Source organism: Schistocerca nitens, chromosome 7 (genome assembly GCF_023898315.1).
Source record: "Schistocerca nitens isolate TAMUIC-IGC-003100 chromosome 7, iqSchNite1.1, whole genome shotgun sequence".
Taxonomy (NCBI): Eukaryota; Metazoa; Arthropoda; class Insecta; order Orthoptera; family Acrididae; genus Schistocerca; species Schistocerca nitens.
In genome coordinates, this window is record NC_064620.1 from 404387816 (window position 1) to 404402385 (window position 14570).

At 35.7% G+C, this 14570-nt stretch overlaps 1 protein-coding gene across 3 annotated transcripts; it reads left to right on the forward strand.

Annotated features, from left to right (window-relative positions):
* Positions 1-523: 523 nt before the first annotated feature.
* Positions 524-14524, forward strand: LOC126194785 (uncharacterized). Of its 3 annotated transcripts, none has more exons than XM_049933085.1 (3): positions 524-576; positions 12601-12796; positions 12882-14524. In XM_049933085.1, the coding sequence occupies exon 3, from the start codon at positions 13078-13080 to the stop codon at positions 13903-13905; it is 828 nt and encodes a 275-aa protein (XP_049789042.1). In that variant the 5' UTR covers positions 524-576; positions 12601-12796; positions 12882-13077; the 3' UTR covers positions 13906-14524. The 3 variants fall into 3 exon arrangements, with proteins under 3 accessions (XP_049789042.1, XP_049789043.1, XP_049789044.1); XM_049933086.1 differs by lacking the exon at positions 524-576 and adding an exon at positions 5736-5788; XM_049933087.1 differs by lacking the exon at positions 524-576 and adding an exon at positions 10948-11000.
* The last annotated feature ends 46 nt before the right edge of the window (positions 14525-14570 follow it).

Sequence of the window (14570 nt, forward strand, 5' to 3'; positions counted from 1 at the left end):
CACATATGTAAACATCAAATATTTATTACTTTAGTGGCCATATTAATTCCACTGTCCACCAAAGACCATAACACAACACAAAGTAATACTTCCTTTACATGTTCTTTGACTTGTTTTGCCAAACAATAACACAGAAACACACTTCACCAAAGTGACATTCCGACTGCCCTGACTGCCTCCGACTGCTCTCTCGACCCTCCTCGCTGCTTGTATTTATAACATTGTCAAAGAACTACTAAAAAGAGATATAGTTTATAAGTCACATGTACATCTGTTATCATAATTTGTGCAGAAAAGTTGTTAATTTGCATCGAGTGACATAATTTAACATGTTATTAAAATGACAGACAGATTTGTTGACTTGACAGAATAATTCTTTGTTACAAAAAGGCTGTTTTTTAGAAGTTTGTCAATTGACTTCTCTAATTTGCATAAATAAGTAAGTAACGTGAATTATGGAGAATTACATAGGTTTTCGTCTAAAATAGGATTGATTACGTGAATACTGAGTGAAAACGCTCCTAGTGAACAAATAGGTTTCACTGGGCGATTTTTATTTAAGGAGATCCAAAATACGTAAGTTGGCCACTATTTTTCGTACTTCATATTAATTATTTAAGATAAACTTAGTGTTTTTCATGATGACATTTGCTGTATCAGTGATCAAGTGATATAAACTTTTGTGTGGGTCAGTTATTCAGTATAATTTAATGGGTTGACTGTTTATGGAGACATGTTGTGCAATCATTGTTAACATACACAATAACTTTTCTATAATCATAAATACTCATTAAACTGGTTGAATTTGGAAGGGATCGCATACTTCATTAAAGTAAAGCCTTTAATATGTATCGTTACAATACCCCCCTCGGGTAATATCATTTACAGAATGTTAATGATATTAGCCGACTAGGACAAATGTGTCAATTACTAAGCATAATGTGTATGTATACAACAACCGTTACACCGTTTCAAAATGACTTTTTCCTGAAAATATTTTAGTTGTGTTGTTTCAAATGCACTTTGTGTTAAGGCTCTCAGTATGACAGCATCATAAAAATATTTAGTAATATATGAAAGTAAAAAAAAATGTTAATCTTTGCTCCCAGTGAGCCACATGGAAAATGATCAGAAACAGACACAAATATATCACATGCGATTTTAAGATATATAAAAAATATATGTAAATTATTTCAAAGTCAGCTCTCATTGAGTCACAGAATAATCAAGATAATAGAAGGAACATAAATATATTACATAGATGGACAGGTCAGATGTCCATAGGAAAAACAATGCCACTGTCTGTTCCTTTTGAGCCACATAAAAGAAATGAAAACCAAGAACATAATTATAAGTATGGACATGATATATAAATACACACACTAGTGAAGTCACATGTATGGATATAATATGCATTTAAAAAAGAAACGAAATATTTAAAAAACTTGTCTCCCATTGAGACACATAGTCAAGATAGTACAAGAACATATTAATACCAAAATTGCACACTTAATTTGGTCACAAAATAACACAAACATCAAACTTGGTAAACATCTGATTAGCTGTAGAAAATTGTACACAAATCTTATGTCTAAGAAAACAATAGTAACACAATGATGGGTCTTGCACAACAATTTTTACAATGTCTTTTATATTTGGTGCAAGTATGTCCCATATTCAACAATACAAAAAGAAAGTAATAAATGTTGGTCACCTTCTTGCCCATTGCAAGTAAAGAAGATGTCTCCAAATTTAATATTCAATGGTGACAATAAAAATTATAAAAACATTCTCTCAGAAATCTGGAACTTTTCCAGGGTCTGTAGTGGTAGTTGCTATTTGACACACCCAGTGAAAATCTTTGCTGATCACATGCTTTATGGAAAATGGGTAAGTAACTGTATTTAAACAGAGAAATGTGCTTAATCATGTTTATATGGTTTCAATTCAGTGATGTTTCTTAATCCAAATAACCTTCTTGATCTGGGGAAGATAAGTCTATACGCATTAGGATGTGGGCTTTCTTTTATTTCAAATGGACTAATGTCAATGTTTACTTTAACATATAGCCAACCTAGCTCAACATCTTTGTCTATTTCAGTATTTTCAAACAATAGATCATTTTCAATTCCTTTAGTTCCTAAGTCTAATGTCTTTTTCCTACGCTTAGACACATCCCTCTCTGTTTGCAAAGCATTGACATTTAAACATAAACCTTTGTTTTCATCTGTTCCTTTTAACACTGTGTTGTCACTTAACAACCTACTGTTTTCACCCCCTTTTTTATAAAGTCCACTACGGATTCTTGTCCACCATGTAGGATACAAGGTTGCACTTACCTTTGCTAATTCTTTCCAAAAGACATCTTTGTTTATACAGTTTCCATAGTTGTTCCACAAAACTTCTAAAAACTTTTCCCCTTTTTCTTGAAAACACACATTTACATTCCATCCGTTTATATTTTCTTTAATATTATTAGTATTACCATTCTCATAGATTAGCGTTTCATAGTTCCCAATAGGCAATAGCTTGTCCTCAGATACACATTCCCTAGTCTGCATTTCACTTAAATTAACCTCATTATTACCCATGTTCGTCACATCACTTACCTTTATCTCATCATCACTTTTCAATTCTACAAATACTTTTATTTCTTCCTCTACACTCTCATCAATAACATCACTTGATTTAGGATCATTATTTAAATGTCCCTCTATTACTTCTTCTTCCTCCTCAACAACAACAACCCCATCTTCAGTTTCCCCCCTATGTATCTGAATCTCAGCAATTGAGTCTTTGGCTCCATTAAACACTTCGTCATCCCCCTTCATATCAAATAAACCCCCCAAAATAGATTCTACTTGTGGTGTGTCTGACTTGTTATTCACACCAGTATCTTTTTCAGCCCAACTATCGAACTCTGCAATACCTTCAACTTCTGCACTTTCACCAACTACCTGTGCTTGAACACAGTTTTTATTAACTGTATCACTTTTACTCATAGTATCCCAAAACCTTTTATTAAATTCTAATTTATTCATTCTAACAACTTCAGTATTTTCATGGTATTTACTCTTTACATTGTATCCTCTCCTTTTCCAGTTTCGGTTATGTGTTGTCCTGTCATAATATTGTCTAGCCCCTAAACTACGGACATCTAGTGGGACTGTCCACCGTTTCCCGGCTGGTTTCCTCGGTCTGTCCGTTTGTAGCTGTCGTTTTGTTCACTAGTTTCAACAAACCCCCTTCTATCTTGTTCTCTTCCCCAATACCTATTTCTATCATTCCCGTTATCTCTCCTCCATCCTCCCTCCTGTGTATTGTTTCTGAAATTATTTTCATATCTCCTATCTCCCCTATTTGGAGCATTATTTCCAGAATTTTCAAAGTCTCTCCTCCCATAATAATCTCTATTTATATTCCTGTTCCACCCCCCATACTGGTTGTTGCCAGAGCCAAAACTTTGGTTATTTTCTCTTTCCAAGGCCCTATCTAATCTATCTACAAATTTCAGGAACTCTTCCATTGAATCGTCTGGTCCATGGACCAATTCCCACTGCAGTCTCTCTGGTAATCTTCTTTTTAAAACATCAATTTGTGTCATAATATCAAAAGAGTTATTTAAATGAGCAAGTTTTTTCAGTTGATCTCTGCAAAATTTTTGCATTCCCCCTACTTTCCCTCTATACACTGGTCCATTTAGAAATTCTGACTTTAATCTGGCTTGTATGGACTGTGACCAAAATTTACAAATAAAGTTGGCTTCAAACTCTTCAAACGTATTCCAAGAATCATTATTCTCATTTGCCCAGGATAGGGCCTCCCCTTCTAGAAACCGTTTTACTAACTTAATTTTTATGTTGTCTGACATTCCTACAACAAACATATCCTTACATTGGTGAATAAAGTCAATAGGGTGGAGATTTTCACCAGGAAAGCATTTCACTTGGATGTGCCCATACATTGTATTTTGATTGTAAAACATTTGTTTTGACATTAATGCATCTTCCAATTGTGTATATTTAGTGTGTATATTTTCTACTTTTGTATCTACATTAGTGGTGTACAGGTTGTATTCTTGCTTAAGGTTTTCTGATGTTTTGTCTATTCTCTGATCTAATCTTTTAGTTTCAGTATCTACTCTGTTGTAGATGACAGCAATGCTGTCTGTGTTCGCTTGTATGTTTTCATTTAAACTTTCAACTTTAACTTGAAATTCTTTTCTGAAGTGTATCAACTGTTCGCTAGTGTTCTTGCTGAGGGTAGTTTTAATTTCCTCACACTTCTCATTGAGATGAGTACTTAATAGATCAAAATCCAAACTTAACTTATTCAGTCTATCAGTGTTTTCTTCAAGTTTCAAACTTACTTGTTTAAAATCCAAACTTACTTGTTCACTTGATTGTTTAGAATCCAAACTTAACTTATTCAGTCTATCTGTGTTTTCTTCATGTTTCAAACTTACTTGTTCACTTAATTGTTTAAGTTGTGAGTTTATTTGAGTTGCAAACCCTGCTAGCCACTCTGTTAAGTTTAATTGTTCACCCTCTCCTGGTTCAATTTTTACATTTCCTACGCTCTCATCCCTCTCAGGTAGAGACATTTTACTAATAATTATTTTAAATGACAACAACAAAATACCTTGCTTTATGCTATGATGTCGTGATCGGTGTTCTTGTTGGCTTTCTTCACTTCTATTCAGTTTTATCGAAGCTGAAGTCTTGATTGATGAAATCCATTGACATAATCCAGACGTTAATCTTCCGAGCGGTGTGATGATACTTTTTTGTAGTCGCACAAACACACTTTATTTATTTATTTTTGACATATTTTCACTGTTGCCACAATGCACAAATAAACTTTTTTGGAATGCTAAGCACTTACGAAATTTATCGCTGCACTATTATCATAGATGCACTTAAAGATCCCGGACGAGCCCCCACTTTTGTAAATGGACCGCCAAAAGTCGTCGTTGGATATCTTTTGCTAATTGCTGTAATCGCACTATTTCACTCCCATTTACGGAGCTTGTTAGCACTTGATGTTAGGTTGGCGCCATTACAAAATATTGTATTGTAGTAATCGCTGCTGCTTGCTGGATCGCTGCTGTGTCTCGTTGCTGATGCTGGCTCTAAATCTGGTTGTCTAGGGTAAACACATGAGGTTCCGTGTTTTTCATGTGTTTTTGATGATAAAGAACGAGCGAAACAAACACATATGTAAACATCAAATATTTATTACTTTAGTGGCCATATTAATTCCACTGTCCACCAAAGACCATAACACAACACAAAGTAATACTTCCTTTACATGTTCTTTGACTTGTTTTGCCAAACAATAACACAGAAACACACTTCACCAAAGTGACATTCCGACTGCCCTGACTGCCTCCGACTGCTCTCTCGACCCTCCTCGCTGCTTGTATTTATAACATTGTCAAAGAACTACTAAAAAGAGATATAGTTTATAAGTCACATGTACATCTGTTATCATAATTTGTGCAGAAAAGTTGTTAATTTGCATCGAGTGACATAATTTAACATGTTATTAAAATGACAGACAGATTTGTTGACTTGACAGAATAATTCTTTGTTACAAAAAGGCTGTTTTTTAGAAGTTTGTCAATTGACTTCTCTAATTTGCATAAATAAGTAAGTAACGTGAATTATGGAGAATTACATAGGTTTTCGTCTAAAATAGGATTGATTACGTGAATACTGAGTGAAAACGCTCCTAGTGAACAAATAGGTTTCACTGGGCGATTTTTATTTAAGGAGATCCAAAATACGTAAGTTGGCCACTATTTTTCGTACTTCATATTAATTATTTAAGATAAACTTAGTGTTTTTCATGATGACATTTGCTGTATCAGTGATCAAGTGATATAAACTTTTGTGTGGGTCAGTTATTCAGTATAATTTAATGGGTTGACTGTTTATGGAGACATGTTGTGCAATCATTGTTAACATACACAATAACTTTTCTATAATCATAAATACTCATTAAACTGGTTGAATTTGGAAGGGATCGCATACTTCATTAAAGTAAAGCCTTTAATATGTATCGTTACAATACCCCCCTCGGGTAATATCATTTACAGAATGTTAATGATATTAGCCGACTAGGACAAATGTGTCAATTACTAAGCATAATGTGTATGTATACAACAACCGTTACACCGTTTCAAAATGACTTTTTCCTGAAAATATTTTAGTTGTGTTGTTTCAAATGCACTTTGTGTTAAGGCTCTCAGTATGACAGCATCATAAAAATATTTAGTAATATATGAAAGTAAAAAAAAATGTTAATCTTTGCTCCCAGTGAGCCACATGGAAAATGATCAGAAACAGACACAAATATATCACATGCGATTTTAAGATATATAAAAAATATATGTAAATTATTTCAAAGTCAGCTCTCATTGAGTCACAGAATAATCAAGATAATAGAAGGAACATAAATATATTACATAGATGGACAGGTCAGATGTCCATAGGAAAAACAATGCCACTGTCTGTTCCTTTTGAGCCACATAAAAGAAATGAAAACCAAGAACATAATTATAAGTATGGACATGATATATAAATACACACACTAGTGAAGTCACATGTATGGATATAATATGCATTTAAAAAAGAAACGAAATATTTAAAAAACTTGTCTCCCATTGAGACACATAGTCAAGATAGTACAAGAACATATTAATACCAAAATTGCACACTTAATTTGGTCACAAAATAACACAAACATCAAACTTGGTAAACATCTGATTAGCTGTAGAAAATTGTACACAAATCTTATGTCTAAGAAAACAATAGTAACACAATGATGGGTCTTGCACAACAATTTTTACAATGTCTTTTATATTTGGTGCAAGTATGTCCCATATTCAACAATACAAAAAGAAAGTAATAAATGTTGGTCACCTTCTTGCCCATTGCAAGTAAAGAAGATGTCTCCAAATTTAATATTCAATGGTGACAATAAAAATTATAAAAACATTCTCTCAGAAATCTGGAACTTTTCCAGGGTCTGTAGTGGTAGTTGCTATTTGACACACCCAGTGAAAATCTTTGCTGATCACATGCTTTATGGAAAATGGGTAAGTAACTGTATTTAAACAGAGAAATGTGCTTAATCATGTTTATATGGTTTCAATTCAGTGATGTTTCTTAATCCAAATAACCTTCTTGATCTGGGGAAGATAAGTCTATACGCATTAGGATGTGGGCTTTCTTTTATTTCAAATGGACTAATGTCAATGTTTACTTTAACATATAGCCAACCTAGCTCAACATCTTTGTCTATTTCAGTATTTTCAAACAATAGATCATTTTCAATTCCTTTAGTTCCTAAGTCTAATGTCTTTTTCCTACGCTTAGACACATCCCTCTCTGTTTGCAAAGCATTGACATTTAAACATAAACCTTTGTTTTCATCTGTTCCTTTTAACACTGTGTTGTCACTTAACAACCTACTGTTTTCACCCCCTTTTTTATAAAGTCCACTACGGATTCTTGTCCACCATGTAGGATACAAGGTTGCACTTACCTTTGCTAATTCTTTCCAAAAGACATCTTTGTTTATACAGTTTCCATAGTTGTTCCACAAAACTTCTAAAAACTTTTCCCCTTTTTCTTGAAAACACACATTTACATTCCATCCGTTTATATTTTCTTTAATATTATTAGTATTACCATTCTCATAGATTAGCGTTTCATAGTTCCCAATAGGCAATAGCTTGTCCTCAGATACACATTCCCTAGTCTGCATTTCACTTAAATTAACCTCATTATTACCCATGTTTGTCACATCACTTACCTTTATCTCATCATCACTTTTCAATTCTACAAATACTTTTATTTCTTCCTCTACACTCTCATCAATAACATCACTTGATTTAGGATCATTATTTAAATGTCCCTCTATTACTTCTTCTTCCTCCTCAACAACAACAACCCCATCTTCAGTTTCCCCCCTATGTATCTGAATCTCAGCAATTGAGTCTTTGGCTCCATTAAACACTTCGTCATCCCCCTTCATATCAAATAAACCCCCCAAAATAGATTCTACTTGTGGTGTGTCTGACTTGTTATTCACACCAGTATCTTTTTCAGCCCAACTATCGAACTCTGCAATACCTTCAACTTCTGCACTTTCACCAACTACCTGTGCTTGAACACAGTTTTTATTAACTGTATCACTTTTACTCATAGTATCCCAAAACCTTTTATTAAATTCTAATTTATTCATTCTAACAACTTCAGTATTTTCATGGTATTTACTCTTTACATTGTATCCTCTCCTTTTCCAGTTTCGGTTATGTGTTGTCCTGTCATAATATTGTCTAGCCCCTAAACTACGGACATCTAGTGGGACTGTCCACCGTTTCCCGGCTGGTTTCCTCGGTCTGTCCGTTTGTAGCTGTCGTTTTGTTCACTAGTTTCAACAAACCCCCTTCTATCTTGTTCTCTTCCCCAATACCTATTTCTATCATTCCTGTTATCTCTCCTCCATCCTCCCTCCTGTGTATTGTTTCTGAAATTATTTTCATATCTCCTATCTCCCCTATTTGGAGCATTATTTCCAGAATTTTCAAAGTCTCTCCTCCCATAATAATCTCTATTTATATTCCTGTTCCACCCCCCATACTGGTTGTTGCCAGAGCCAAAACTTTGGTTATTTTCTCTTTCCAAGGCCCTATCTAATCTATCTACAAATTTCAGGAACTCTTCCATTGAATCGTCTGGTCCATGGACCAATTCCCACTGCAGTCTCTCTGGTAATCTTCTTTTTAAAACATCAATTTGTGTCATAATATCAAAAGAGTTATTTAAATGAGCAAGTTTTTTCAGTTGATCTCTGCAAAATTTTTGCATTCCCCCTACTTTCCCTCTATACACTGGTCCATTTAGAAATTCTGACTTTAATCTGGCTTGTATGGACTGTGACCAAAATTTACAAATAAAGTTGGCTTCAAACTCTTCAAACGTATTCCAAGAATCATTATTCTCATTTGCCCAGGATAGGGCCTCCCCTTCTAGAAACCGTTTTACTAACTTAATTTTTATGTTGTCTGACATTCCTACAACAAACATATCCTTACATTGGTGAATAAAGTCAATAGGGTGGAGATTTTCACCAGGAAAGCATTTCACTTGGATGTGCCCATACATTGTATTTTGATTGTAAAACATTTGTTTTGACATTAATGCATCTTCCAATTGTGTATATTTAGTGTGTATATTTTCTACTTTTGTATCTACATTAGTGGTGTACAGGTTGTATTCTTGCTTAAGGTTTTCTGATGTTTTGTCTATTCTCTGATCTAATCTTTTAGTTTCAGTATCTACTCTGTTGTAGATGACAGCAATGCTGTCTGTGTTCGCTTGTATGTTTTCATTTAAACTTTCAACTTTAACTTGAAATTCTTTTCTGAAGTGTATCAACTGTTCGCTAGTGTTCTTGCTGAGGGTAGTTTTAATTTCCTCACACTTCTCATTGAGATGAGTACTTAATAGATCAAAATCCAAACTTAACTTATTCAGTCTATCAGTGTTTTCTTCAAGTTTCAAACTTACTTGTTTAAAATCCAAACTTACTTGTTCACTTGATTGTTTAGAATCCAAACTTAACTTATTCAGTCTATCTGTGTTTTCTTCATGTTTCAAACTTACTTGTTCACTTAATTGTTTAAGTTGTGAGTTTATTTGAGTTGCAAACCCTGCTAGCCACTCTGTTAAGTTTAATTGTTCACCCTCTCCTGGTTCAATTTTTACATTTCCTACGCTCTCATCCCTCTCAGGTAGAGACATTTTACTAATAATTATTTTAAATGACAACAACAAAATACCTTGCTTTATGCTATGATGTCGTGATCGGTGTTCTTGTTGGCTTTCTTCACTTCTATTCAGTTTTATCGAAGCTGAAGTCTTGATTGATGAAATCCATTGACATAATCCAGACGTTAATCTTCCGAGCGGTGTGATGATACTTTTTTGTAGTCGCACAAACACACTTTATTTATTTATTTTTGACATATTTTCACTGTTGCCACAATGCACAAATAAACTTTTTTGGAATGCTAAGCACTTACGAAATTTATCGCTGCACTATTATCATAGATGCACTTAAAGATCCCGGACGAGCCCCCACTTTTGTAAATGGACCGCCAAAAGTCGTCGTTGGATATCTTTTGCTAATTGCTGTAATCGCACTATTTCACTCCCATTTACGGAGCTTGTTAGCACTTGATGTTAGGTTGGCGCCATTACAAAATATTGTATTGTAGTAATCGCTGCTGCTTGCTGGATCGCTGCTGTGTCTCGTTGCTGATGCTGGCTCTAAATCTGGTTGTCTAGGGTAAACACATGAGGTTCCGTGTTTTTCATGTGTTTTTGATGATAAAGAACGAGCGAAACAAACACATATGTAAACATCAAATATTTATTACTTTAGTGGCCATATTAATTCCACTGTCCACCAAAGACCATAACACAACACAAAGTAATACTTCCTTTACATGTTCTTTGACTTGTTTTGCCAAACAATAACACAGAAACACACTTCACCAAAGTGACATTCCGACTGCCCTGACTGCCTCCGACTGCTCTCTCGACCCTCCTCGCTGCTTGTATTTATAACATTGTCAAAGAACTACTAAAAAGAGATATAGTTTATAAGTCACATGTACATCTGTTATCATAATTTGTGCAGAAAAGTTGTTAATTTGCATCGAGTGACATAATTTAACATGTTATTAAAATGACAGACAGATTTGTTGACTTGACAGAATAATTCTTTGTTACAAAAAGGCTGTTTTTTAGAAGTTTGTCAATTGACTTCTCTAATTTGCATAAATAAGTAAGTAACGTGAATTATGGAGAATTACATAGGTTTTCGTCTAAAATAGGATTGATTACGTGAATACTGAGTGAAAACGCTCCTAGTGAACAAATAGGTTTCACTGGGCGATTTTTATTTAAGGAGATCCAAAATACGTAAGTTGGCCACTATTTTTCGTACTTCATATTAATTATTTAAGATAAACTTAGTGTTTTTCATGATGACATTTGCTGTATCAGTGATCAAGTGATATAAACTTTTGTGTGGGTCAGTTATTCAGTATAATTTAATGGGTTGACTGTTTATGGAGACATGTTGTGCAATCATTGTTAACATACACAATAACTTTTCTATAATCATAAATACTCATTAAACTGGTTGAATTTGGAAGGGATCGCATACTTCATTAAAGTAAAGCCTTTAATATGTATCGTTACAACCTTCACGCTGCCACCCGAACAGCCGTCGTTGCCACATCCCCAGGAGGCACACTCTCCTGGAATGCTACAGCAACAACAACTCGATTCAGGCAGTGCCCCGACGAACTCAACTCAACCTGTTCTTCCGAACATTCTACAACGCTGCCATTTAATCTTGACAGAGCAACAACCTGGTTCAAAATTGTGGACGAAGTGTTCGACCATTACAAACTCGACAAGTCAACCAGGTTTCTGTGCCTCATCACCCACTTGCACGACCAGGAGGATATGATTGCTGACCTGGTTGATGCCCCGGACTCATCAACCCGGTACACTCTAGCCAAAAAGACAGTTCTACGTCGGCTTGCACAATCAGCTGAGACAGCAATACGGCAAGTGCTCCACATCGAGCAACCAGGCAACGACAAAAATTGCCAGCCCAGGAGACGGCTACGTGCCCTGATCAGCGCCGATCTATTCTCTGACACAGCTCTCCTCGCCATCTGGTCAGATGAACTATCTCCTCACATCCGCTTTGCTGTGGCTCAAAGGTCTCCTGAACCTGTCAAGCAAAGAATGACAATTGTTGACAAACTACACGATGCATCACTGCTCTATTTCGCCAGCCACTGCCTACCTGACAAGTCTCAGGTTCAGGCCTGTCCCGCCTGCCACACATTGTAAACAAACCGCCTCCCGTGCCGCCGGCAACATTTCTGTCGTCACCAACCGCACGGTTCACAAGCTTCGCCTCATGCCAGGTCCTCCGATCTCCGGTAAACCACGTCGACTTTGTCCCAAGCTCCTCTCCGACCTTAAAAATCAGATTTCTGAACTACTAAGCTCCGGCGTCATTGAACCCTCTGCCAGTAGCTCGTCTACACCCATACATATCCTCTTCAGTCCCCAGGTATCATGTATGATATCTCTAGGTATTATTTTTTTCTGGGGTGGGTACACAGCGGAATCTTTTTTGGCCTGTGGTATCATACACGATATACACCGCGCTTGCCGCAGCTTGCTTGTTCGTGCTTCTGCCGGCGCCAGTGGGTGACAGCACAGATTGGAAAATATGGATTCTGGAACTGCACAGCATGTCTCGGTGAAATAAAGGTAAAGACATAAATTTTATCTATTACATGTGCTTTCACGTGCTTTAACAACTTACGAAAGCTCTAGAGACAATACTCACTCAATAGTCAACTATAAATTAACGTTATACAGGATTTATAAAAGTTAATGTTTTGGGTATCATATACTATACCCTGGGACTCAATGCCGATTTTGTTCACATCAGTGGAAGTGAGGTTGTATTTGTTTTCCGCTTTATTCTCAGGCTTGACTGATGAAGAGATCACTGAGTTGGTCAACATAATTGCTCCAGATGAGTCTGATGTAGATTTTGATGAGTCTGATGATGAAGATGATGCTTTGATACAAAGAAATCAAAGTGACGAAAATTCATCAGATGAAGAAACTGTACCTCTTGCTAAAATCCGAGAAAGAGGCGAGTTTTGGAGACATGCATATGTGTAAGAATAAGTGTGTTATTAAAGAAATTACGGTCTCTTACTAGATGGTTTACTTAAAAAACAACTAATTTGCCTTTTTTTTTAGTTTTCAGGTGCTTAGCGCTTCCAAAAACCTCCGATCCAACATTGCTGCCAGCACATCAGTAGCCACAGATGAACTCAAGAAACAATAATACTTTTGCAAATACTTTGAAGTTTCATTTTTTGAGAATATGTCTCAGTTCACAAATTAGAGGAATGTCAGTAAAACAGGAAAATCACTAAATTGTACTGTAGAAGAAATGCACAAGTTTTGGGGAGTGAGTATTGTTGCAGCACTTATAGGTGTACCATGTCTAAGAATGTGCTGGGAGAGGAAAAGTAGGTACCCACTGGTTGCAGACAATCTTTCAAGAGACAGATTTTATCTACTGAGGAACAATATAAAATTAGTTGATGACAATGCTGTTAGTGAACAGGAAAAGCAATACCACTTTTGGAAAGTAAAACCAATATTGAAAACTGTTAGAAAGGGATGTTTAGAAAACCATCGGTCAACGGAAGTATCTATCGATGAGCAGATGATTCCGTTTCATGGAAAAGTGAAAATGAAGGAGTATGTAAAACCTAACCCAGAAGGTTTGAAGAATTTTGTCATGGCAAACCATAATTGCATACCAATTGATTTCTGTATGTATGAAGGAAAAGGGAAAGAAATTCAGTCTGAAAAGGTGCCCCTTCCAGAGATGTTAGATGTAGGAGGCAGAGTAGTTTTGAAACTTAGTGATACATTGACAGAGAAGTCGTCAATTTATGTTGACAAATATTTTACTTCTGTTCCCCTCCTTGACAAGTTACTGGGAGACAGGAACATTACTGCCACTAGCACAATAATGCTGAGTCGCATCCCCAGAAGTATACGGCTTGAGGAAGATGCAACAATGAGAAAAACAAGAGGCTGCCTTGATCATGTGGTAAAGAATGACGGGAACCAACAATTACCAAATGCTTTGATAACCGAGCGATTTATTTGGCTTCAACAGAATCAGGTGTTGAGCCAATTGAAAAATGCACTTGGTGGTCCAAAAAAGAGAAAAAGTACATTGAAGTTCCTCGCCCATGTGTTGTAAAGGCATACAATACTTACATGGGAGGTGTTGACCTGTTAGATACGATGGTGGGAAAGTGTGGCATGAGAGCCCGGACCCACAAATGGACCATCAGAGTGATTCATCACTTTATTGATTTTGCAATTGCAGCTGCATGGTTGGAATACAGAGAGACTGCAATGCAGAATGGTATTGCAAAGAAACATACAGTGCCATACTATCAGTTCAAACTTGATATTGCAGTAAATTTGATATATTTTCACCAACGATCAAGTTTACTGATTGAACCTGTGGAGCAAGAACTAGACTCCGAAGATGAAGATTATTTGCAAGATAGGAAAAGACCAAGATGCCCCATCCCACTACCACCAATGGAAAAAAGAAAAGCAAGCAAGCTTCATTTGCCTGAAATGATGAACCATGTTCAGAAGAACAGGTCAAACTGCTGAGCAGAAGGTTGTAGAGGTCTCACTTTTGTATGATGTGAGCAGTGCAAAGTGTTCCTTTGCTTCACTGCTGACAGGAACTGTTTTAAAAAAATAAAAAAAAATAAAAAATAAAAAAAAATAAATTTAGTATAAGTGTTGTTAATTTACAGTTGATACTTGTAATAATACCAAAAGGGCAGCAATAATTTGACACATTTTGCTATGGTAATTTTGTTTATATATTTTTAATTGTTTACA

Bases quoted from the DNA above. Each gene is read 5' to 3' on its own strand.
- LOC126194785 (XM_049933085.1), top strand. From the start codon at position 13,078: ATGCACAAGTTTTGGGGAGTGAGTATTGTTGCAGCACTTATAGGTGTA.